Raw genomic sequence first — 25623 nt, 5'->3', positions numbered from 1 at the left:
GCCAACTGGTTTCGTTTATTTACTTACCCTGGTATACATAAAGGAAACTTCTTATCATGGCTGTGTTTTCTTTGATTTACAACAAATCTAAAACAATTATTATTATGTATGCCCTCAGATGCTTTTGGAATTATATAACGTAACTCCGCATATAGGGAAAGATTTATTACACCAAAAAGAGAGGAATATATGTTTAACAGCAGTAATAACAAAATATCTAAAAAAAGTCACTTAACATAGAGCAGTAATATTATTAGGTTATTAAACATTGTTCTGTTCAATACGGAGATATATTTGGACGAGTACCCAGCTGAGAAAACCATATTGGACGAGCCGCTAGGAGAGTTCTATATGGTTTTCTCAGCTGGGTACGAGTCCAAATATATCTCGTATTGTACAGTACAATATTAAATAACCTTTTTATTCTATATCAATTTTATCTTACTATAATAATAGTTTAAATTAAAAATGTTTCACTGAATATTGTATTCCTGCCTTTTCTAGTTTTTCCCAGCTTGGTATGAGTGCAAATATATATTATACAGAACAATGTTAGACCTTGAATAACCTTTTTATTCTATATTTATTTCACTTCATACGTAATATACGTAATTCATTGAATGTTGTTTTTTTCTGCGTATCATCATTTAAAAATGTATATTGCGCAACCTCCCTACAACAGCCATTTGGCGATTTGGGTGGTAATAATACTTGACTGAGATATTATGCCCACAAACATTGTCAGCAAGTTTGGTGAAGATCGGATGAAAACTGTTCGACTTAAAAGAGCGGACAAGGCTAAATTCCCCGTTTTTCGAGTAATTCAAAGACCATACTCAAAGAGTGCCTGGTACAATTTGGCTGGTTATCGAAATTGGCCGAGATGTAATGCCCACAAACATTGTCAGCAAGTTTGGTGAAGATCCGACCAAAACTGAATTATAGAGCAGACATGTTTTGGATGCTGACCGCCCGTCCGTTGCCATTCATAATCTTCTCCATTTTGTTTCTTAACCGTTAAATAAAAACTGCTGAGGTAGCTATTCAGACAGTCAGGGCTGATACCAATTTCTAGATTTCGTCCGGAACGGCTTCTTTTAGCGATTTTTCAAATATTCCAACATCTGATGATCCTTTTTACTGTATTAAGATTTTGATTATTAATGAACGTTTTAATATCTAAACCAGATAGCACTGTTATCCCTTGAATCGTTTTTGTGTGTTGTAAACAAAAAAAAAAACTCAAATCAAATCCAGATTTCAAGACGTATAATCAAACTCTGTACATAGAGCGCCTGCTTCATCCGATTTACATTCGGAACATTTTCACGCGTTTCGGGCTTTATCGTATGTTTAACATGGGACTGTTGAACCGTGCAAATACAGAAAATACAGGATTTTTTGTACGCGCGTGCGTCCAAATACAGAAAATACAGGATTTTTGTACGCACGTGCATCCAAATACCGTAATATATTGTACGGTCACGTGTTGCAAATAAACGTTCGCGATTGAATAGATAAAATAGGTATAGAATCAAACGTAATATAACATTTGTATGAAAACAAGTAAATGTTTTTTTTCGTTAAATTTGAAGGTTTTCGTCATACAAGTCCATTTCTGATTAAGGTCTTGTATAAACAAGAGACTGGATAATATGTTTGAATAACAGATGCCTAATCTTTCAGCAAGTTAGAGAAAAAAGTATGCACAGAATATTTAAAAAATAAAATATAAGACACGTGTTTTAAGTGATTTAGATGTTCGTTCAGGGTAATTTATTTCACGAGGGCATGGTTCGAGTGAATTATTTCGTAAGATATAACCAATTTTTGGTGATTAAGTAAATTAAAACCGTTTCTGAATATATTATTTTGATTTTAATAATTTTATTATTATGTCAAATAAAATATTATACACTTGACGTCTCGTCACCGTCATCGTGTTTTATTAAAAAAACAAACATAATTTGTCACATCAGTAATTATTCAAAATGTAAATCATTGATAACTAACATCTGGTACTGGAAGAATACAAAATAACATAAATTAAAAACCTTCAGTTATTAAAGAAGTAACAGTAGCAAATGTGTCTTTAGGTAATTAGATGTTAGACATAAAAATGCATAAGAAACAACTATCTTCCACGCATTTTAGATATTAGCATTCGTCTGCTCTCAAACGACGTGTCTACGTTAGTTTTGCAAGTGTCAGAACAAGAGCACTTTTCCGTCAAGAGTAATGTTATTTTACAATAAATAACTAGGAGAATTACACGATTTGATAATGAATTTCAATTCGACTGAACATACTCGTTTGAACATACATATTACTGAAAGTTTTACTATTTCAGTTTTAGTGCACATGATTTAAAGGTTACGGTTCCATATGGACATTTTTCAAATATGTATCGAAATTTGGCAAAAAGATTACTAAAACAATGTCATATTGCAAATAATGACAAAAGATACATGAAGTCAAAAGAAATATCATCAAAATGTGCCCGAATGGTTACGTTAGAAGCTGTCACTGAAAGATGAAAGACTTGTTCGACCTAAATTATTTCTTTCTTCACATTTAATCATTTTGACACAGCTTGTTAAATACTTCACCAGTGTTTAAGACAAATCCGTAACATTTAAATCATGAAGAGGTACATCTGCTATAAGAAAGAAATGTGCAAATAAAACCAGTGTCTAACTGACGTAAACATCGTTCACAGGCGTCCGAAATCAACAAAAATATTTCCCGAAGCAAGTAAAATCAATTGAAATAGAAAAGTACTTCGTTGCAAATAATATCGCACACGTGATACTGGCTCACTAAAATACGTAACGTAACATACAAACATATTAAGAAACGATGCACATCAGCAGTAACCTAATATTATGCATAATATTCATCATGATGACAGTTATCTTCAAATCATACTTCACACTGAAAAAAGTAACTACTAAGGAAGACGGACCTCGTGAAACAGGTATATGATTGTCATATATTAAGAACTCGTTTGATTAAATAAATCATCCACTTACACATTGCATTTCCACACATTTATCCGCATATCTCCAACGATAAAACTAAAACCGTCTAATTGAAATAATAAAAAGGAAAACGTAAACCCACATACCCAACTCTGATTAAATATATCTAACAAATAAATTGTTTCCTTCAAAACTAAAGAACTATCTACAAGCAAACTGAATTTAACATACAATTGTTACATTTGAAACATGATCGTATGTGTACAAATGCAACATATTGTTTATACGTAGTCATTTTCATAGCATATATCACTGAAGATCTTCACAGGTTTTGGTACAGTTCCGACATCTGGATGTGAGCCATCATCAGATCGAAACAGAACTTGTATTGTTCCTAAAATTAAAATCAAACAGCAAATCAAAAATGCACAAAAACCGTAGGTCGTACTACAGTTACGGAAAGCCCTTTTGTATAAATCCTTAAACGACAAGCAAAGATGTGTTTAAAACAGCGAGCCTATTTAAGGTATCAACACTTTAGCAACCAGGTGCTTAAAAAGTCAACCTGAAAACTTAATTTTAATGTTTTGAAATAGAAGAAAACATGTATATCAAGGTAATGCATGATAAGGTAATTAGAGATTGTATTTCACGAAAACGTGTCTACCACTACTTATAGTAGACGCAACTTGACCTCAATGGTTGACCTTTGCATTACAATACATAATGAGGCACAACCTATTATTGAAAAGGAGTGTACGTAAAACACGAGCTGCACGAGAAAAAGGAAATATAAATTGTGTAAATATAAATTAGTGTATTGGAAATATTTAACTGATCAAATATAAGTATATATACTTTAATACTGTACTGTATACAAACTAATTCCATATAAATATACACGGCTACCCTAAGCACCCTTGATTTCTACAATGAAATAACCGATATAAATAATCAGCCTAATGTCAACCATCGCGGTCAAGTTGCGACTACTATACCCTGCAGAAATTTCTCAACTATAACATCACAAACATATACACAACTAGATAACTCTGTGAAGTTTGGTGGAACGTCAACCAGTGGTTTAGGAGAAGTAGCACAGATCAAAGAATTTGACAAATCAAGGGTCATTACTCTGCCTAAAATCAGTATATCAGCACATGACGATAATATACATACCTACGCTATTAACCACTCGTGAGGTTTGGTGAAATTCAGCCTAATTGTATAGCACACGACGGTAATGTGCATAACTACGCTACACACTAATCACTTGCGAGGTTTGGTGAAATTCAGCTTAACTGTATACAGCAAGTCGTGTAAACGCTCTGACAAATTAAGGGCCATTACTCTGCTGAAAATCACTGAAACAGAACACACCGATGCTTGACTCTGATATGTCATGGGCATGCTCCGGTTCAATATTTTTCAACAAAGTTATTGCCTTTGATACGTCATATATTTTATGTTTAAGCCACTTCTTTTATAATGGAAAGCTTCTATCAGGACTTCCAGGAGTGATCCATGTATAATATCGGCAATTCTGGTTTAGAGATTTTCAGGGAAGTCATGGCCCTTTCTTGTCAAATATCATGATATTTTAGCAACTTCTCTTACACAATTGGGCAAATTTCCATCAAACATTACAGATACACAACTAGGCCTAGCTATGATCACTTTTGTGAATGTTTGCGTTATTCCTCCTAGATTTATCGGAGCAGTTGCCCGGACAATGTAAAGTATGACAAACCAAGGGTCACAAATTTGCTGAAAACCACTGATCCGGAACATGCCAATGATATGAATAACAAGGCTTTACACTGCAAACTCATGTTTGGTGGAAATCATCCAAATAATATAAGAGAACTTGCTAAAATATCATACAAATTGATGAATCAATGGTCATTACTCCGTTCAAAATTTTTGAACCAAAAATGTCAACAATCTGCATAATACTACTCAGTACTGATTAGACCTGTAAGGTTTGGTAGAAATCCGCCTAAAACTACTATAAGAGAAGTGGCCAAAACATCATCTTATTGTATGAATCAAGGGCCTTAACTCTACAGAAAATCATCAAACCAGAGTATGCCAACGATATGCTTGGCAATGGTCATTCATATGAAGTTTGGTGTAAATCCTTGCAGTGGTGTTAGAGGAGTTGCGTGGACAAACTTTATGACATACACACAGACGGACATACTGACGAACAACACTTTGTCAATATGTCTTCCCCACCACCTGTGGATCCATAAACACATGATAAGGTTATACCATGATAAGTTAATAACATGACGTTCTCGAACATTATAAAGAATGTTTATGCACGTTGCTTGTTCAGTTCATATAGCTAGCTTAAATTACTGACTCGATTACTAGAGGAGATTTAACGCTTACCGCTCAGCTGTTTAGACAACTAGAGTAAGAGAACTTACATAATTGCTGAACTTACATAATTGCTGATCAGGTGACTCTGTCTTTTCTTCATCATCTTTACAGACTCCACGATATTGATGTGACCTCCTTCATACTTCATCCTCTGTAACTCATTCAGGAGTACACATACTATACCAGATCTTGAACAACCGTCACTGTAACAAACATGACAAACCCAAATTACTTAACTACTAGTATATCTAGATTTGATTTAATCGAAATGCCTTCGACTTTGAGAGAACTCGAATTTAAGATGGTGAACGACTTTCAACGACTTTTAATAATGAGCCAAGGATATCGAGTGTTACTATTGTTTGAATAACAACATAGTACATACAAGTGCCTTAATTGGACATAGACTAATCAGTTGACGACATATCTTAAGTTCATTTACCTGCAGTGAATCAGTATAGGCTGAGACTCAGACAAATGTGGCTGCCACTTTTGGACAGATTCTATCATGTCTAGGAGGGACTTTGTGTCACCAGGAACCGGGTATCTGCCCTTCCATGCTGTGTGTTCAAACTGTTTCACTGTTGTAAGGTCTTCCTCTTCCTGATAATCAGGAAAGACAGTATATACTGTATCACATTAAATCTTGATTAATAATTGTAATGTGTTGCAATAGATCTCAAACAGTCAATTGTAAAAAGTAAAGGTATCCTGTTTCGCGTAGGAAATCGTTAAAGGTGTCCGCCTGGATTGCAATGATTAACTGATAACATTTTCAATCTCCGGTGAATATTTACATGAAGCGTACGTCATATAAATTTTGTACAATTCGCCACATGTTGTTAACATTCTTTTTCTGTTCAGTTTTCTACAAATGTTTAAATGTCATAAGAAACCTTTTGGTCGTTTTAAGTACGCATATCAAGAAATCATTTTATTGGAAGAATTTTGTCAGAATGGCAAGTTGGGAGTTTGTGATTTGACCATAAACACACAGAAATACTTAAGCAAGTGAAATGAATCTGATCGAAATATTTAATTTTTGAAACTCTCTCATTACCTCTCTACCACTTTCTTTAAAAGTAAAGGTCCTTTCTGTGTAGCCTTTTCTGATCTTTTCTTCAATTTTGTTGACACTGAATTTGTTGTCGTTGTTTGCACCCGATCCTAGTTCACAACTAGCCTGTTATATAAAAATAAATGTTTGAAAAATGTGGAGTTCACAAAAATACCACCGTGTTTTCTCTACGCCCTACGACTGTTGTAATCAGTTAAGCCGGTTTACTAATTATTATAAGCACCTGTATATATCAATGTTTCAAACATTTCGAATTTGGGAAAAATATCTACAGATTCCAAACATTAAGGCAAAGTGTTTCGTTCAATAGAAGTATTACTGTTTACGCATATTCAAAGCCTCAAATAAAGCATATGAAAATTACCCTGTAACATGTCGTCGACTGCTCTGTCAGCATTATAATTGTTTTGATGTTGCTGTCGTCAACTAGAGACCAGAACTCTTCCATTGTACCTTGATCCGGGGACATCGACACCAAGAATGTACTCTTTCCCTTGTAATTCTTGAACAGTAAATCAAATGAATTATCTTAAATTTTAAAGGTTTAGATCAATAAAACATCCCAATATCCAATATTGAATCTAATAAAATATTGCTTTTGACAAGAAGTATGCCAGATTTGATATTCTTTTATCTAGTTTAAAGACCATATTACTTTTACAAAGTATATGATCAATGTTCAACACGATAAAAACCAAAAAAAAGTTCAAATAATGACCGTCGATGTGGAATAATTATACAATCACTTTTTAAATAACTGACTTACAGAGATGTATATGGCACTCAGCTGTTGCACACATTTGGAGCCTCTGTTCTTCAGTTTTGGCCTGTATGCGTCACCTACAAATGCATATATTATCATGTTACTTTGTCAGTCAACGGAAAATTATCAAATATTTTATTTCCATTATAAACTACAAATAGTTCTGCAGTACTCATTTTAACACAGAGAGTAAGATTACAAAATATTATCACTCAAATAAGACACTTCTGACTACAAGGATTACGTATATTGTATCATTTGAAAATGTAAAATATAAACAGAAATATGGAAAATCAAGGAACTGTCAGGTCAAAATTATTAATATGAAATGTAAACTGAGCCGAGACCATAATATTTGGCTTAATGTCCATGCGATTATTATAATATATTATATATATAATAATTATAGTTATAAATCAATTGATTTCAGGCTCATTGAAACAGTAATAAAAAAAGTCATACTTTCAGACATTATAGTCTCAACATTTGAATATTCTGGACTCTCCGCAACATCAGACGAGGCGTTCGCCACACTCTTTTCAATAAGCTGTAATTTAGCAAAGAACAAATCCCATTTCCAGGAAGTCAAAATCAGCTTAAAATGAACAGAAAGGAGCTCAGAATCTACGGTAGTTTCTACACGTAAGAGCAAGACTCCTATCTGCCTGATTGTTTATTTAATTGTTTATACAGGTAAGCGCCGTTTTATTTATGTACTAGTCGGCTGTTAACTTAGCCAGTGTTCCTGGATTCTGCACCTGTACAAACCTGTTATGCATAAGTAACTGCATACTTCTCAACATGACTTGCATTTAGTGGACAAATGATTTCAGACAGGTCTCTTATCAAATCTTCTAGGGAAATATGTGAGTAATCCTTGATTAGACGTACGATCCCGCAGTCTTGACCTGCTTTCTCCCTATTTGACCATCTTTTAAGGCAACATTTGTAATATGCTGTTACACAGAAGGTCATACTGGCTTTATATAAAACAGATTTTTGTCAGCTGTATATTCACATCGGCATTACATTAATTCTAAATCAAAAGTCGCACGTTTCTATTCTCTCTACATTTCAAAGGAACTTGTTAGAAGTGTTGAAGTTCAGTCGTTCAAAGACGCATAAAAGTATCAAGCATTAAGTTAAAAAATGAATTAAAGTTTTAAGACTGTCAGGAGCCCGACCGACCTCCTTCGTTCAACAACAGTATATACTTGAGAAGTCTGTTTTAGACACACCGGCAAAATTTCGGATGAACTAGCGACCGAGTATTGTAGTGGCAATACAAAAGTCCCCTACCGGTGGAAAACCTTGTTAGTGGTTGTTGGCAACAGTATTAGGATTAAAAATGCTTCAAAAGGCATTTAGGAGCTAAGAAAATAAATACTTAAATTTCAATAGTGACCTTGACCTACACGCTTAGATCATATACGCGTCCCGTTGTCCCATCATGGGACATTCTTGTGCAGTACTAAGGTACTCCATCAATGCTAATAAAAACTAGAGCTGCTTTTGAGGAAAGCGCATGCCTCCCGCATCTGCCTAATCATTTGAATACTAGTATATGTGTCAAACATGCACAGAGACCTCAACTGCCTTATCTGACTTTCAGTGCTTTAATTATGTAAAACAAGTTTCAAGGGCCATAATTCCGAAGTGCCTAGGCCGATTTAGCTACTTGTCAAACTTGGCCGAGGACTTATTGGTAAACGGATTTTGTTTAAGTTTGGTGAAGATCGGATGAGAATTATAGTGAAGACAAGAATTGTGACACGCACGCACACGCACACGCACACGCATACGCACACACACACGCATACGCACACACACACAGGAGTGAATCAATATATACGCACCACTGTGTGTTGGAAGACATAATTATGGAGCGCATATATTTTTACTTTACCTTCAATAGTAACCTTGACCTTTGATCGACAACCATGGTCATGGTCATTGTCTCATCATGGGGGAACATTTGTGAGTAGCCCTTATATAATCTATTAATGCATATAAAGGTTATAAAGCATAAACAATTTTTACTTGACCTTGAATAGTGATCTTGAACTATTACCTACAAGCATAAGTCATGTACGTGCATAAATAAAATATTGCCCTCTATTCACATACCAAGTTTTACTGACAGGTTCCAGAACTGCGGACGGACAGAAGGCATTCATACGGTCCCCTCCGGTGTTCAACCGGTTGGGAACTAATAAACACAGACCTAACTCGTAAAAGTATAGAGGTATATTCTGATTCTTGCTTTTCGCCTAGACTTATGATCTTTAAACTTTAGTAAAAGGTCATCGATTTCAGGTAAACATTTGTACAATGTTTGAAACAATATTTATTTTCTAAGATATTTCATAGACAAATCCTTTAGAATAAAATATGATATACACAATAAACGATAACTTAAGCGCCCTTGAAAGCATATTTCATATGAAAAGGGCGCTCAACAAATCTGGTATAACAATAATAACTTGGAAATTACAATAATTCCAAGTCCATCCTTAGAGACATGCGGAATGATATACAATATGCACTGCATTCGCAATAAGTAAAGGAGAAATACATTGAACTTGAAAGCCTCTGTTACATAACTGGTGAATGGGTCAGAAATTATAAATCTTTTATCCTCGTGTTGTGTTAATTAAATCATCTTTTATGAGAAATATTAAGTTCTTATAACATTAAGACTAGTATACTGTATCACGTATTTTACCTCAAACTGTACTTGTAGTCTTGGTCTAGTATCACCCTTTTCTTTCTCTAACATGAATGTCAGCATTTCTTCGAACTGATTTGCCCATACGATATGTGTACCAAACAACAGGGCGTCAGCGACTGCTTCATGCACGTATACGTACTGCTCCTGTTAAACGATGATATATTTTTCAACATCTACTAGTATTATGTTAATTTACGTTATTCATGATTTCTTAAAAATGTGTTGTTGAAGGCCAAATTATTCGCTAACATTACAATAGTTTGATGCGGAAAGAAGAAAGGTCAGCTCCTAATAGAAAAAAATCCGAATAGAGAATTATATGAGTTTCAAGTAGCTTGAGGTACATATTTGATTTAGATAAAAACGAAAGATGGCCCCTAGTTTGAGTAGTCCTTGATTGTTAAGAAGTCTCCTCTATCTCTTATGGTACCTCACAGGGCAGGGCAGGCAGTGTTATTGGTCTTCTTCTCTTCCCTAGTACATCAACGATCTGCCTTCCTCCAAATAAACAGTCTGTCTTTTCGCATATGATTGTTTAATGTACAGACAAATAAGGGGCCAAGAAGATGCTAGACAACTCAAATGCGATCTTGGGTCAAAGGATCCTTTTACAGATTTTATTGACTGTTTTCAAGACTAGGGACGTGAGTGTCTCAAGTCATTTAATCATGACAAGTGTGAATTTATCCACACAGCCAACAAACGACATCTACTTGACATCACGCATACCATCCATGATACCCGGTTAAAAGCTACAGAATGCGCAAAACGTCTCGGAGTCACGATCTCTCTTGGTAAACACACAAATAACATCACCAAAAGCCCAACTCAACCATGGCATTCATCCACCAGAACATCCGCTCAAGTCCACCATGTGCCAAAACAACCGGCAACAAGACATATGACCGTCCAAAGGCGGAGCATGCGTCCACTATGTGGTTCCCCTATGCTGACAGCCACATCATCAAGTTGGATTAAGTGAAGAGCTGCAAGATTCGCCAAAACCGAAACGCCAAACAACGAACAAGTTCAGTCTCAAATATGCTCCATGAACTCCAGTTGAAAACACTTCAGTACAGTTACAAAATAACCATGCTAGACAAATTAATTAAATCTTGGTGATGTTATTCCAGATCCTACTCTAGGGCAATAAAAATCTACCAGAATCCACATCCAGCAGTACAACCAAAATTCCTGCAGCAAATCTGCCTATCAACACAGCTTCTTACATGCTACAGTTGTCCTCTGGAAGCGTCAATCAAGTTTTCTGTGGAGAGCTATAAGGCTGTCTAGAAAACAGCAACACATTCAAACGCCGGACTTTTTAAGAAGTTTTTAAACGGATTTCAAAAAGAGACTTCAGTATCTCAATCTAATGAATGTAAATAGTTGTACCTTATGATCGTGCATGTGTCTACGAGTTTTTACGCTGTATACTTCCTGCTGTGTTGTAAATGACTTATAACAAAGTATATTTATATAATATTTTTACATTGTAATTATTTATATAAACTGGATATATTGCATTTTACCGTAAGCCTTAAACTAAATATGTTTCCACGTGTGAAAAATGCTCCGGCCTATAAAACTCAAATATCAAGTCATGATTTTTTATGACCACTAGATGCTGTCAGGATTGGCCGTGTCCAAGGTCAAGAAAACAGATATCTCGAGACTGAAAATTGTTTTCAATCCGTGACTAATGAATGTTTTGATGTAGGTTTGTCAAATCCTCGCCTGTGTGCAGAAGAACACTATATTGTTCGGGGGTGGGGGGGGGGGGGGGGGGGGGGGGGTTCGGTGTGTTTAGGGTAAAGGACACTGTAACCTCTAGACTAAATCTTTAATCAACTTTAATCAAATAGAAAAAGTGGAAACTTCACAGGTCGCTCAACACGACAAATAAGAAAATGTTGCAGGTTCGGTTTGATTGAGCCTGTTCATGGACGATAGTGGAAATGCATGCTACTTGAATAATGGTTTGGCCTGGGGCTATTGAAATTTATTACCTTGTTATCTGTGGTTAGTAGATGCCATTTAAGTTTTCAGATCAGGATGGCAAAGGTCTAGGTCACTTTGACCATGAAACTTAAAATTGTATAGGACATATAGCTAATGAATATTAGGGTCTTTGCCAATCAACTACATTTCATGAACGTCTATGGTCAACAGATGACACCTGGTTTTGGTCAGATCATACGTGATACTGAAATTTACGCACCAGATTATCTCAGACAGGCCAACATAGTGGCATATATGTTTTACAAACATTACTTTTTTAATAAATGAAGAATCTGGCATTCGGTTGTTTACACTTTTTCAAATGTTGCGTCAGCTCGACAGATAACATTTTCACATTCAAATTTTTACACGTTCTTTAATATGGAGTTAGATCAACATGTATCATTCAGCATTCAATCAAACGTTTGCCCTTTCTCATGTCTACCGATTATCAAAGTTATATACATGAAGTTTTATTTTCTAAGTCGGACCATTTCTACATTCGTTGTTTGCTTGTATTTTTAGCTCACCTAAGCACAAAGTGATAAATGTGAGTCACCGTTATCGCCTTTTTCGGGGTCCATAAATGTGCGTCCGTCATACGTCGCCTACAGGTTGTTGTTTTTTTGCTAAAAATCACCCGTTTGACCCATTCTTTATAACACCTGGTTAAACTAGTTATCTTTATAAAATCTAATGCAAAACGTATGTTATTAGTTTTAATCAATCTAATTGTACCGCCTAAATAGCTTTATGGTAGATTGTTTGCTTTCAGTGCTGGAGGTCGTTGGTTCGATCCCTGACCGCGTCATACTAAAGAATTGAAAACTTATACAGGTACCTTCCTTGTTTGGCACTCAGGAATGACTGTGTTACCAGATACCTTCTTGCACAAGGGCTTTGTAGCTCATGTTGATTATTGTCTATACGTGACATTAAATAAACTTACATTTATCTTTACCTTTATAGCAAAGTCATTTTAACATTTTAGATGTCACATTTTCCACCAGATCGTTATTAATCCTTATCAAAATGTTTGTGAAATCTCGGTCAAATCAAAGCTGAATTACATGGGGACCAAAACTAGGCCACTATGTTTAATTATAGAAAACCTTTATCACTTTAGAAGCCCCTGATCTAGATGAAACTTTTGCACTTTTTTGTTTTCGTTCGTCTATGCGGAAAACTTGGGCACTAAGCCTACAAATATCTTGTAATAACAGTATAGGCTAAATGATCTAGGTAACAAGCTTAGATCTTGAAGAAACAAGGATGATTATCCAATAGACAAAGCCACGTACCAAAAAAAACAACAACAAAAAACAAAAAAAAAACAAACAAAAAAACAAACAAAAGAAAAATACAAACAAAATCGCAGCCCCCTACACCCCACCCTCAAGTGCAACTTTCATTACGTGGACGTGCACACGACCAAACACAGACAAATACACGCATCGACAAATACAATACAACATTGTAGAAGGCATGTATATACACGAGCCGTGATGTCTGTCGGTTAGAAATCTAGAATTAGAACAGACATTTTGGGGAACAAAAACAACAGCGTCCAATGATATACAGAACCTTTTTCACTGTCTAAAGGCCACATTAGTTACATAATCTACATAGAACCTGAATCATCGTCATTGCACAATACAGGTCATGTTGAAATAAAATGTCCGAGAACAAAACATATATCACCGGGCCAAATCATAGAAAAGTGCAAAGGCTACATTTTTTGTCTAATCTACATGAAACATGACCAAATTGCTAGTCTTTTTTAAATGTTTGTCTTTTTGAAACCATGGCCAAATTAAAACTGAACCACCTTGAATATGTAACTAGAATATAAGGCCAAATCACAGGAAGCAACTTGTTAATGTACAATCTTATATGATTTCAAAGATTAAATAACTCGTTTCTTACTCTAGTCTGAACCATGTTGACTCGTTGCCTTCTTAATGTTTGCACAGTTTGTAGCGGGCGCACACTACCTTCTTTTCTTGCTTGATTAACCAAGTTGTCTAGGGCAATAAAGGTCCCTGTTCTACCAACACCAGCACTGAAAAATGGAACTAATTAGCAACGGATCTGAGCAATATGAATATCTATACACTTAGTAGACCTTATTTTCTTTCTAGGTTTTGAACAATATATGTACAGGAAAAGCAACTACAGCATACATGGAAAGTCGCTGAGTTTATTATTAATACTGTACAATTATGTGGAACTGTCGTCGTTTTTGCTGTGTTAGTTGTTCTTATATACCGCACAGAAGTGTCTAGATTTAGAAAACAAAATAATAATAATAAAAAAAATAATAATAATGACGTTACGCAACAAATAATACGACAATCGAAGAATTGTGTTGTTGTGGTCGGTGACAACTAATTCCGAAAAGGAAAGAAACTTTACTGCGAATAAGGTAAGCTTATTCCTTAGAATATGTCTAGTTTAGTACGTTATGAGAATAAAACATGGTAGTGATTTGTTTTCAAAATGGAACCTTTTACTGCATTTTTAATATGGTATTATACATTTGGACAATATTTGCTGCATTGAATGTGTATCGGCAGAAGGGAACAATACAGATTTAGGTTTCTTCTTTTTTGGTATTATATAAATATTGCATTCCTGAGAGGGTGATATGAAAAATGTTCACCGCGAGATATATGAATATTGACCGAGGCGCCAGCCGAGGTCTATATTCAAATTTCGAGGGGTGAACATTTTTCATATCACCCTCTCAGGAATGCAATATTTATTTTATTATACCGAAAACGTATATGGGTCAAAGCATTTACTGGAAAATCAACATAATAATGTATTTAACATTAAAAAGTAATTACTAACCAAATAATGAAGACAGAATTAAAGAGTCTTTAATTGTTAGCACTCATAATTTGTGGCGACTTTGCTGTGTAATAAGACTTTTTTGATAGATTTAGTCGAGACGTTTACATATCGCTGACCCCTATATTTATTCTAATATTTCAACATTGTGTCAATCAGTAGCATTCGAAAAACGGCGATAACTTTCTGTTTTCTAAATATAACATATAAGTGTGAGCACTCATTTTCTTAGTTAGATCATTTCCAAACTTATTGTGGTAGTTTCGATTCAATATTTGATGAAAAATTGTTTTCGAAATATTTTGCACGTAGCATAAAAAAGAAAATTCGGCCGTGTTCGCACATGCAAGAGCACTAGAAAAGGGTAATTTAATCCTAACGTATAATTATATAAGCGCCTCGTCTGAAAATTTATCGACTCGGTATTTTAATCAATGCGAAAGTATCAATCTCTCAACGGGTGATATGAAAAAATAATATCACATGCGCAGAGAAACAAAATAACGCTGTTGCGCATGTGATATGAAATTATGGATAATATCACCTGCGCAGAAATTGAAAATAACGATTTTGCTCATGTGATATAAAATCACTGGGGAATATGATATATTATTCAAGTTAAACTAATGGGAAATTTGCATTGGACATTTATTTGAGGTATAATAAACTTAAATATATCAGTCTTCCAATAGAGCCTTGAGCAACTTTTGTATTTAGATTTAAATTTATGAAATAATATATATATACGTTTGTGTAAGTGGTAACAAAGTTGCATGGGTTGGAATCCTAAAACACAGGCCAATAAGGCAAAATAGCAAGTTATTGGACTGCAATATATTTCACTCTATGTAGTCATGTACAAAATTTCCGCCAATATTTTACATGATTTAAATTAAATGTTTTAAAAGAGCGAGCACTCGTCAGTTTGTTTAGGATTCTAATGAATAAGTCATCAAACTGTAATTACGTGTCTTACGTGGTTACTAGCACTCATTGATGCATATGTAAGTTTTGTCATGCTTGTTACCACTAAAAGACTCCATTTTCGTTTAATACGTGTGTTGTATGCAAGAAAATGAATCTCAGAAGAGTCTCATTACAGCCTAAACAATTATCCTAGAGCCACATGTTCCTGCAACCAGTTTAGACTTTTCAAATCTAGTTATATCACTGCTTAGTCAGTGTAATATATTTATTGACAGTTTAAAATTTACCTGCAGTGGACAACAATGGGACCTGCTTTTGATGGAGCGTTAGTATCAACAGCTCTCCAGAAGTTGACGAGGCACCATGTACTGTCAGGAACATCCTTGTCTGGCCAAGACTTGAAATGGAATTGTCGGATCCTACGGGGTGCTTCACCATTCTTTAGAAAGGAAGATAATTATTTTCTTTGATAGATGTCATATAATAATAATGTAATTCTCAATAAAACTGTACAGTCAATATTATACTAGTGTATACATTTTGTATTTTCGTATAATTATACATGACACGAGGAACTGAGGGTTCCAAACACTTGCAAGAAGCAAAAAACAACATTAACTCGGTGTTACTGTTCAAAACAAATAAATGAAAAAATCATGAAATAAACTGCATGGGAATAATAATCACCAACACTATCTCTGCATAAGCTCAAGCAAAGATGATGTTATGAATGAACATTATTATAGCGAGGACGAGTGTACGCGATACAGTTTCTATAGTAGAGTTCTAATATAAGATATATCGCTTAACATAAACTATAACACCAACCTTCACGACCTCGAAGTATCTAACGTTATAGTCAAGGTATTTATCCGTTTTCAGGAGTTTTATAACAACATTGCCATATGTGCACTCATCTTCTTCTTCCTCCTTTGGCCAGTATTGCAAACACTTTGTCTATAAAACAAAACGTTTGTTTATGCCATGGCGAGATGATTAAGGTGATTTTATAACATGTCATTGTTGATGCCTTTATCCTGTATTAATATCAACTTTAATTGATTGGGTTTACAAATAAAACAAGACGAATAGGTCACATCAAGATGAGTTAATGTTTAAAAATTACTGCTCCCATTTCAATCAGGTGATTTATTAAATATCATCGCTGATTGATGATATATATATATATATATATATGAATTGACTTCATCCTGTATTAATATTAACATTTGTTGATTGGTTTTACAAGTAAAACAAGACGAATCCTTCACAAGAAATTGAGGTATTGTTTAAAAATTACCGCTCCCATTTCAATCAGATTGGTGAGCATGACAATTTTATCTGACTTCAGCTGCCAAACCATCCTCCAAAAGTCCTCAATCATCTGTTTTGTTGGACCTTTTGACAGGAAATATTAATTCATGGTTAGTAATATATAATGTTAAAGGTATTATTTGCTTGCACAGTAAAAATAGAACAAAACTACATCTTTTTTGTTAGTAATGTAAAAGTATAAAGAGCGATAATACATGAATAGTAAACACTCATGCCAACCAACACAAACATTTTTTTTTTAAAAACATACTCTATAAATTGGAAAACACAATTTCACAGAATAAATGAAACAAAGGAAGACATTACAAATCATAGTATACAGACACATTATTACCTTGTGAAGCCACAAACTTTTTTACTTTTTCATATCCCTGTAAAATAAACACGTATGATAACGGTCAAGTTGCACAGTAAAAGAATGAGTTTAAATGAATATGTACAAATTCGCGTGGTGTTTCGCTTACAAAAAATGCTTCGTATGATAATATGGCGCAAATTTCACTTTGGTAAAGTTTTTTGTTATAATACTTTACATATTAAACAAACTCTTCCTTCTCTTTTATCAGGCGTTTATGTAGAAGATGCACTTGATTCAAAGTCAACGATCGTAAACACTCGACAATGGAGGTTCCTCTCTATGTATTACAAAGGTTGTTTACGGCGATATGGTGTATATATACAGTGTGAAACGATCTATGAAACTGAAATTATTTTTACGGGTTTATGAAAAAATTGAATGATCCATATATTGTTTATAATATGAAACAAAGATATATTCTATACTTAAATTACTTACATCAATATAACACGCGTTGATGTAATCGGTATTTTTACCTTCTTCGACGTCTTCCAAAACTACACGACTATGGTCATCTAAAATATAGAATTGAATAGAATATATTGCACAGGAAGCACCTTGGTTCCAAGTGACTCAAATTAAAATCTAAATATGTAATAGTTCTCTGTATATTTACATATATTACACCACATTAATATAGCACCCTTTTCATGATAAACACAAATGAGCTTACATACAATGGAAGCCACTTATCATATTCTTTTTCATGGGAAGAACCAGTATTTGCCTCTTGGTTATGTAGAAGAAACGGAAGAGAATTATAGAAATTGTCAGTATATCCACTGGAATTGGAACCCAGGACCTCTGGATTGACAGACAAGCGTCTAGCATAAGAAAATACGGATTTTATCGCAAAATGGATTTATCTCAGTACGGATTTTATCTCAACTCACATGCATACATATCCCTGTATCTGTTCTTTCCCTTATTAGCAAGGTTATCGGCTGAATAATAGTTATGAACAAGCCCTTGTGGCAACGTCTGAAAGAAACAGAAACAGAAACAGTTCAATTTACAAGTAAATATGACCGGATAGATATGCCATTCAATCACATGATATCAAACAATTACCAGAAAAGTCATTGGCGCCTATAAAAAAAGAGGGAAATTCCTAAGCCGACTTATTTCCGAGTGTGTACAAACCAGCTATGATAACAGGTATGAATCGCAAGAAATTTGCAGTTCAAGCTATCTCATGATTCAGAACGAAAGGTAAACGTCAAGGCAAAAATAACAAATTGCAAAAAAAAATGGTAATGGTAATGGTAATGTAAGAAGTACGTGCACGTAATCAGAACTAAAATGAAATATGCATCATACTTGTTATATATTACCTTTTAACCTATTTAGAATTATCTTTTAAACGTGCTACTATCCAGCTGTCATACTATACTAAAATGCTTTTAATATACAAATTACTATGGGAAAAATGGATTCCTGTCGTGTCATAAAATCGTTTTCGACTTTACTGTAAGATTCCTTTACGCATATGCATACCAACATATATATATATATTATAAAAAGTGTATATAAATATGTAGAAACCTTAAATTCTTCAAACAGCTTTTCACATTTGTTTTCCATTTTCTCGTGGATATAGTCCCAGAGCTCGTATATTCTTATACCCATAAACTGCTCACCGAAACTGTAATAATCATTCCCTCCTGTTGCATTCATACTTGTTTCTTCTTCTCCTAATTTTTAAATGCAAAACAATGTAATTACCAGTTGTACAAGCATGTCTTTTAAGCAGTAAGTATATAAGTAAAAGAAATATACCTTGCATTGTTTCTGTCCAGATTTATTTTTACATTTTCTTTTACTTTTAGTATAATTTTATATACATATAAATACATAAGTTGAAAGACAAATGCTTTTGAAGTGAATTTTACAAGTACATGTAAAAAGTATATACCACCGAATGATCTGTTTTCATGTCCATATAGATTAGACCTTCGAGGTTCTTTCGGTCTCGTCTCCAGATGCGAGAACTGACTTTGTTTGGAAGTGGATTTTTCGGAACTGTATAAACAAAAAAGAATATACGTGTTCATACGAAATATGATACCAATCAAATGCCATAGCACGTAAACGGCGTACAATGTCCGATGTACACCCAGCCCCTATACTAACTCAAGGATTGTCCTGCTTTCGAAGCTTAAGGCACGACCGTAAGAATCACACGGGCTAAGAATGTTTTAGATATATAAATATACCAATGTTATATATGATACATATAATTATTCAGGATTGATTTCTGATATTAGTGCGTAGCTTTAAAAGTATGATATCAATAGTATATATTTATAATTATATATACGATACATATAATTATTCAGAATTGATTTCTGATATTAGTGCGTACCTTTAAAAATATGACATCAATAGTATATATTTATAATTGCTGAAGAGGAAGGATGAGTTAATCTATGAATTATTCAATTGATATAATTTTCAGCTCTCAGCTTGCAAAACATGATATCAATAGGACGTATCTATAATTTCTGAAGAGGACGTATGGATTAAGACAGTGGATTTTAAAAAACTGAACTGATTTTTAATCATTGATCTAAAATAATTTGGCCCCATATATGTCAAAAATATATCAGCTTGAACCACTTGTATATATTTGCAAACTATTTTTTTTCAAGGGGGCAGTTCCTCGGATCGCGCTAGAAATTTCATATCCCTCTTATGTCTAAATAAAAAATCTAAACCAAAATCTTGGATCCAACTCTAGACTCGCAATGACAATACAAATGTAAAGTATTTCGCATATGCAATTTCACCCTTTCCTCGATTTGTACTTATGTGTACTTTAAAGTATTCTTCTTACACTGACTGCTTGTCTGTTAATAGTTATAATATCTGAATTGAGAGAGAATACACAACAGTATTCAAAGACAGATAGGAAAACCATGTCAGACACAACATTTACATCCGAACTGGACAGAATAATGCTAAGATCAAAGCGAAACTATTGGCCAGCTACCTGAACCTCAATGGCTGAAGACAGCTTACGCCACCCCACTTTAGCTTTAACATTTCAGCCACAGTGATGTTTATATGATAGATCTACGTGACCATAAGAAAATAAAAAAATGCATCAGTAAAGTTAAAGTAGCCTTAAATAACTCTAATCCTGCAAGTTTATTGAGCAAAAATTGTAATGCTGAGAGTACACTACAACTGTATGCACATATGTGGAAACAGATAAATATGATAGAAAGTGAAAGTCATGCCTATAATATACTACATTTTATTTCAAATAAAGGTACAAAGTCAGAAATCCACATACTGTCGCTTTTGGAAGACACGATCTCTGCCATCTGTCTATTGCGAGTGATGACTTTAAAACGTGCAAATCACGTGTTTTTTTTCTTCAAAACTATAATTAGCGCTTTTGAACGTTTATTTTATGGATGAAAAGAGCGCCATAAAAATCTGGCAGGCTAATAATAATTACACTAATAGCTGATATTTCTTCATAGATATGTCAACAAAGTTATCAGGGTTTTATATTAACAAGAAATTTTAACTGAAAATAACAGGACAAATTTTAATTAAGCATTTCGTTGCCACAGTTTTTGCAGATATTTAGATGAAAGGGTAATTTTCAGAGCGTGCAATTCCTATCATTTTGAGTAGTTGTGGACAAAAACAGACCCAGAAACAATATTTAGCACTTACGCAATGTGTAACACAATTTAATTCGCGGAAAAGTTAAGTTACTGTGTTTAGCAAGTTTTTTTTATAGAAGTATTATAAAAGCCAGTTTGATTAGTCAAACTGAACATATTCAAATCAATATACATTTGTACATGTAGAGCATAGAACTGATTTATTACACAAACTATAAAAGCTGTCTTTGGGAATTTAGTATGCAAATTATGGACGAAGAATAAGCATGAGGGCAAGTTTTGAAAAACTTATATCAATCATGGACCTATTCACGCCCGTGTGATAATCACGCTACATCGGATTATTAAAAATTATGCACATGTACATATCAGATCCATTTTTTTTTTACTTTCCGTTGAATTAGAACAACGATTTACATAGAATGAACAACTTTTATTCATATAAATAACAAGGGGGCCTTAATGGCCCAATATCGCTCGCCTGTTATCACTGCACTTAAGTACAAGAAGGTCAAAAAATAATAACCAAGATCAGTCAAAAGAATTATGAGAAAATATAGTTGGAATTTTCTTGAAACTACTTCAAATAAAGGGGCCCATCATGGGATCTGGCCGGTTCAAGAAAGGAACCAAGATCTTAGGGTGACACAAGTTTTGTGCAAGTTTGATTAAATTCAAATCATAAATGAAGCTGCTATTGTGCAGACAAGGTCAAAATAGCTAATTTTGGCCATTTCAGGGGCCATAACTCTAAAACCAATTACGGGATCTGGCCGGTTCAAAGGAACCGAGATCTTATGGTGACACAAATTTTGTGCAAGTTTGATAAAATCGAAGTATAAATGAAGCTGCTATTGTGCAGACAAGGTCAAAACAGCTAATTCTGGTCATTTCAGGGGCCATCACTCTGGAACCCATAACGGAATCTGGCCAGTTCAAGTAAAGAACCAAAATCTTGTGATGATACAAGTTGTGTGCAAGTTTGGTTAAAATCAAATCATAAATGAAGCTGCTTTTGTGCAGACAAGGTCAAAAAAGCTAATTTTGGCCATTCCAGGGGCCATAACTCTGAAACCAATTATGGGATCTGGCCGGTTCAACAAAGGAACCGAGATCTTATGGTGTCACAAAATTTGTGCAAGTTTGATTAATTTAAAATCAAATTATAAATGAAGCTGCTATTGTGCAGACAAGGTCAAAACAGCTAATTCTGGTCATTTCAGGGGCCATCACTCTGGAACCCATAATGGAATCTGGCCAGTTCAAGTAAAGAACCAAAATCTTGTAGTGATACAGGTTGTGTGCAAGTTTGGTAAAAATCAAGTCATAAATGAAGCTGCTATTGTGCAGACAATGTCAAAAAAGCTAATTTTGGCCATTCCAGGGGCCATAACTCTGAAACCAATTATGGGATCTGGCCGGTTCAACAAAGGAACCGAGATCGTATGGTGACACATATTTTGTGCAAGTTTGATTAATTTAAAATCAAATTATAAATGAAGCTGCTATTGTGCAGACAAGGTAAAAAAAGCTAATTTTGGCCATTCCAGGGGCCATAACTCTGAAACCAATTATGGGATCTGGCCGGTTCAACAAAGGAACCGAGATCTTATGGTGTCACAAAATTTGTGCAAGTTTGATTAATTTAAAATCAAATTATAAATGAAGCTGCTATTGTGCAGACAAGGTCAAAACAGCTAATTCTGGTCATTTCAGGGGCCATCACTCTGGAACCAATAATGGAATCTGGCCAGTTCAAGTAAAGAACCAAAATCTTGTAGTGATACAGGTTGTGTGAAATTTTGGTAAAAATCAAATCATAAAGCTGCTATTGTGCAGACAAGGTCAAAATAGCTAATTTTGGTCCTTTCAGGGGCCATAACTCTAAATCCCATAATGGGATCTGGCCAGTTCAAGAAAAAAACCAAGATCTTATGGTGATACTTGTTGTGTGCAAGTTGGTTTCAATAAAATTATAAATGAAACCACTATCGTGCAGAAAAGAAATTGTTGACGGAGGGACGCACGGATGGACTGACGACGTACGACGGACGAAAGGTGATCAGGTGAGCTAAAAAGGAAAAGACACAAAGTATAAAAACAATACTATACTATACTATAGACCTCGTTTTAAGATGCTAAATGACAAAGACGCCAAACGAGAGACAAGTTAATTTCATCGTTCACTATCTTTATGTTACATACTATCTGAAATCTTTTATCAGGAATTCCCAGCTGATATAGTCGCGTATGAATTATTTCAAATCCCGTTTTGCTATATTTTTGGAATAATTGAATAATATTTTAATTGTCGACAATATGTTGTGTTCTGTAAGATACAGCTGAATAACACTTACGCTTTCCTTCTCTTAAGTAAGAAGAATCCAATAACAACACCTAACGCAACAAGAATAATTGCAGATGACACACCGCCAGCAACCGCAGCAGTAGTAGACGCCTCTTGCTCCGAAGTAAGTTTTTCTGACAACAGAAAACTGCTTATGATTTAGCCTTATTTAAGTCAACTTGTTTGAAACAAGGCATAAAAGACCCTGGGCTGTGATAATCACTTTAACAAAATGAGAATAGAATAAGCAACAGTAATATGCACGTAAATACAATATTTATGGTCTTTTAAAGTCTAATATCGCACACAAGGATAACATAAGAAGACATACGTTTCTCGGAAAAGATGTCCAGACACGGGTGTATAAACTGATTTGATCCGGAACTGATCATTTCTAAGTGTTATGACAGATACAGTCTACTCGAATATTCTGATTAAATCAAAACGGCGAGTCACTCCAATTATCTTACAGCTAGTGACAACGAGCACTCCGAAAAAAAAGCATGCAATTAATTTCGGAAAGTTTAGCTACTGCAAACATTAAACAACTGTAGGTAATAACATCTATCCATTTCTTTTTCAGGCAAAACCACAATATAAGAATGTCGTTTATTGACATGAGATGCGTGCTATGGAGTTTCTCTGATCACGAGACGTTTATTATATTGGCCTATGATGAAGGCTAATAAATGAAACAGTAACATGAAGTGTATTATATAGCTTTCAAACTAAAAGTAAATAAATTTTGAAACGTTTCGAGAATTTTTTTTTAATAATATACTGAACATGCTTCAAAATTGGCAGACAGCCAAAATGACTAATTATCATTTATATAGAGCATTAAGTGATAAAACAAATAATTTAATTTACTTACTTGTACTGCAATTGTATCCCTGCCAATCTTGTTCACATATACCAGTTTTACAGTAGCCACTTCTTGCATTGCAGTTCTTATCTTCGTCACAGTGACATTTGTTTGAACAATTGTACCCAAAAGTTCCAGCGTCACAAACTTTAAGAGATTCAGCATAATTTAGCAAAGGTACGTGTTAACATACAATTATAGAGACTATTTCAGAGTAGAAAATCATGCAGCAAGATAGAGAAACTTAAGATACATGCATACTCCATAGCCTTAAGTGTTAGAATTTTTAAAATAAAGCAAGCTGAAGTAGAAACGTAAACATTATTATATACATATAATATCTTATTTCCAAAACGCAGCGATATAGGATGACTGTTATATCAACATATATGATTGTTAATACTCTAGCACTATTAGTACTCAACAAAATTTTCAAAAATTAGTAAGAAATATAAAGAAAAGTAAGTTCCCTGTACTTTTATTTAAAGAAGTTTGCAAGAACTAGCAAATAGGCTACACTTTCTTTACTGGCGAAGCGTCTGAAAACACCATTGTCTCCGTGTTTATAATCTATATATCTATATTCTGCACAATTTCAGCACCAGAAGACGAGATGTTGGATACTTCGTATACTGCTATGAGGCCCATAGCATACAAATAAACACGAATTGAAAGTTTCTTGTGACGGTCTCTTTATATACTATGTATCTATGTATCATTTGACAGTGTTCATTGTCACATTTACGGAAATGTCCCATTTTTAAGTTAGCAATGATATTTAAAATGGATTATCTGTAATAGGTGTGATTTAGATTGAAACAACTGTCGCTCAATATACTAGGAATAAAATGACACCGTTGTCCGAATGCAGAGTTTAACCATTTGAAAGTTTCAAAATTGTTATATGTTTATATGATAATGGGTACATTTTATTTTTTTTATTAAGTGTGAATTGCCGGTCATGAAGTATTTCGACCCCCATAGAATAATGACCGCCCGGTCATTATTCTATAGAAAAAGTGAACCCCCGGTCATAGTATTATGACCTCCAGATCATAGTACTATGACTCCCCCACGTGAAGTAAACTGAACCTCACGAAGAATATTGACTCCCATAAAAAAAACGACCCCCGGTCATTTAGTCAAATTTAGTGATAACTCATGTATCTAAGGCCTAATTGCTGCATTTTATGCCCCCACTCGGAGGAGGGGGGCATAGAGATTTGCCATTGTCCGTCCGTCTGTCCGTCCTTCCATTTGACCATTAGCCCCAGATACCATCACTTGACACAGAAATCAGAGCATTCCGCAACGGGAAAAGGGATTCTATTTCTAGACGCTGTATCTTGGTGTAT

The 25623-nt window shown here is 34.4% G+C and overlaps 2 protein-coding genes across 2 annotated transcripts in view; both read right to left on the bottom strand.

Annotated features, from left to right (window-relative positions):
- Window positions 1-2215: 2215 nt before the first annotated feature.
- Window positions 2216-23534, bottom strand: LOC123558222 (receptor-type tyrosine-protein phosphatase alpha-like). The gene is made up of 18 exons (XM_053543013.1): window positions 23414-23534; window positions 19331-19437; window positions 18961-19109; window positions 18309-18396; window positions 17854-17930; window positions 17392-17428; window positions 17023-17120; window positions 16551-16679; window positions 16010-16161; window positions 13869-14004; window positions 9936-10085; window positions 7673-7757; window positions 7214-7287; window positions 6812-6949; window positions 6430-6552; window positions 5812-5972; window positions 5434-5572; window positions 2216-3375 (listed from the first exon to the last, which is right to left on the bottom strand). The coding sequence occupies exons 3-18, from the start codon at window positions 19090-19092 to the stop codon at window positions 3304-3306; spliced, it is 1791 nt and encodes a 596-aa protein (XP_053398988.1). The 5' UTR covers window positions 19093-19109; window positions 19331-19437; window positions 23414-23534; the 3' UTR covers window positions 2216-3303.
- LOC123558228 (multiple epidermal growth factor-like domains protein 10) overlaps window positions 23410-25623 on the bottom strand; it is a 21793-nt gene continuing 19579 nt past the window's right edge. The window contains exons 10-11 of the mRNA XM_045350105.2: window positions 24278-24415; window positions 23410-23537 (exon numbers count right to left, since the gene is read on the bottom strand). Of these exons, the coding sequence (XP_045206040.2) occupies window positions 23410-23537; window positions 24278-24415 (266 nt within the window). The remainder of the gene's footprint in view (window positions 23538-24277; window positions 24416-25623) is intronic.

Source organism: Mercenaria mercenaria, chromosome 5 (genome assembly GCF_021730395.1).
Source record: "Mercenaria mercenaria strain notata chromosome 5, MADL_Memer_1, whole genome shotgun sequence".
Taxonomy (NCBI): domain Eukaryota; kingdom Metazoa; phylum Mollusca; class Bivalvia; order Venerida; family Veneridae; genus Mercenaria; species Mercenaria mercenaria.
Note: the sequence above shows the minus strand (reverse complement) of the source record. Positions and strands in the feature narration are given on the sequence as shown.

Bases quoted from the DNA above. Each gene is read 5' to 3' on its own strand.
- LOC123558222 (XM_053543013.1), bottom strand. From the start codon at position 19,092: ATGAATGCAACAGGAGGGAATGATTATTACAGTTTCGGTGAGCAGTTT. The intron at 17,429-17,853 runs GTAAGTAATTTA...TTTATTTTACAG, and splicing joins TCAACGCGTGTTATATTGAT to GGATATGAAAAAGTAAAAAA. The intron at 7,758-9,935 runs GTAAAATACGTG...GCTAAATTACAG, and splicing joins GACTACAAGTACAGTTTGAG to CTTATTGAAAAGAGTGTGGC.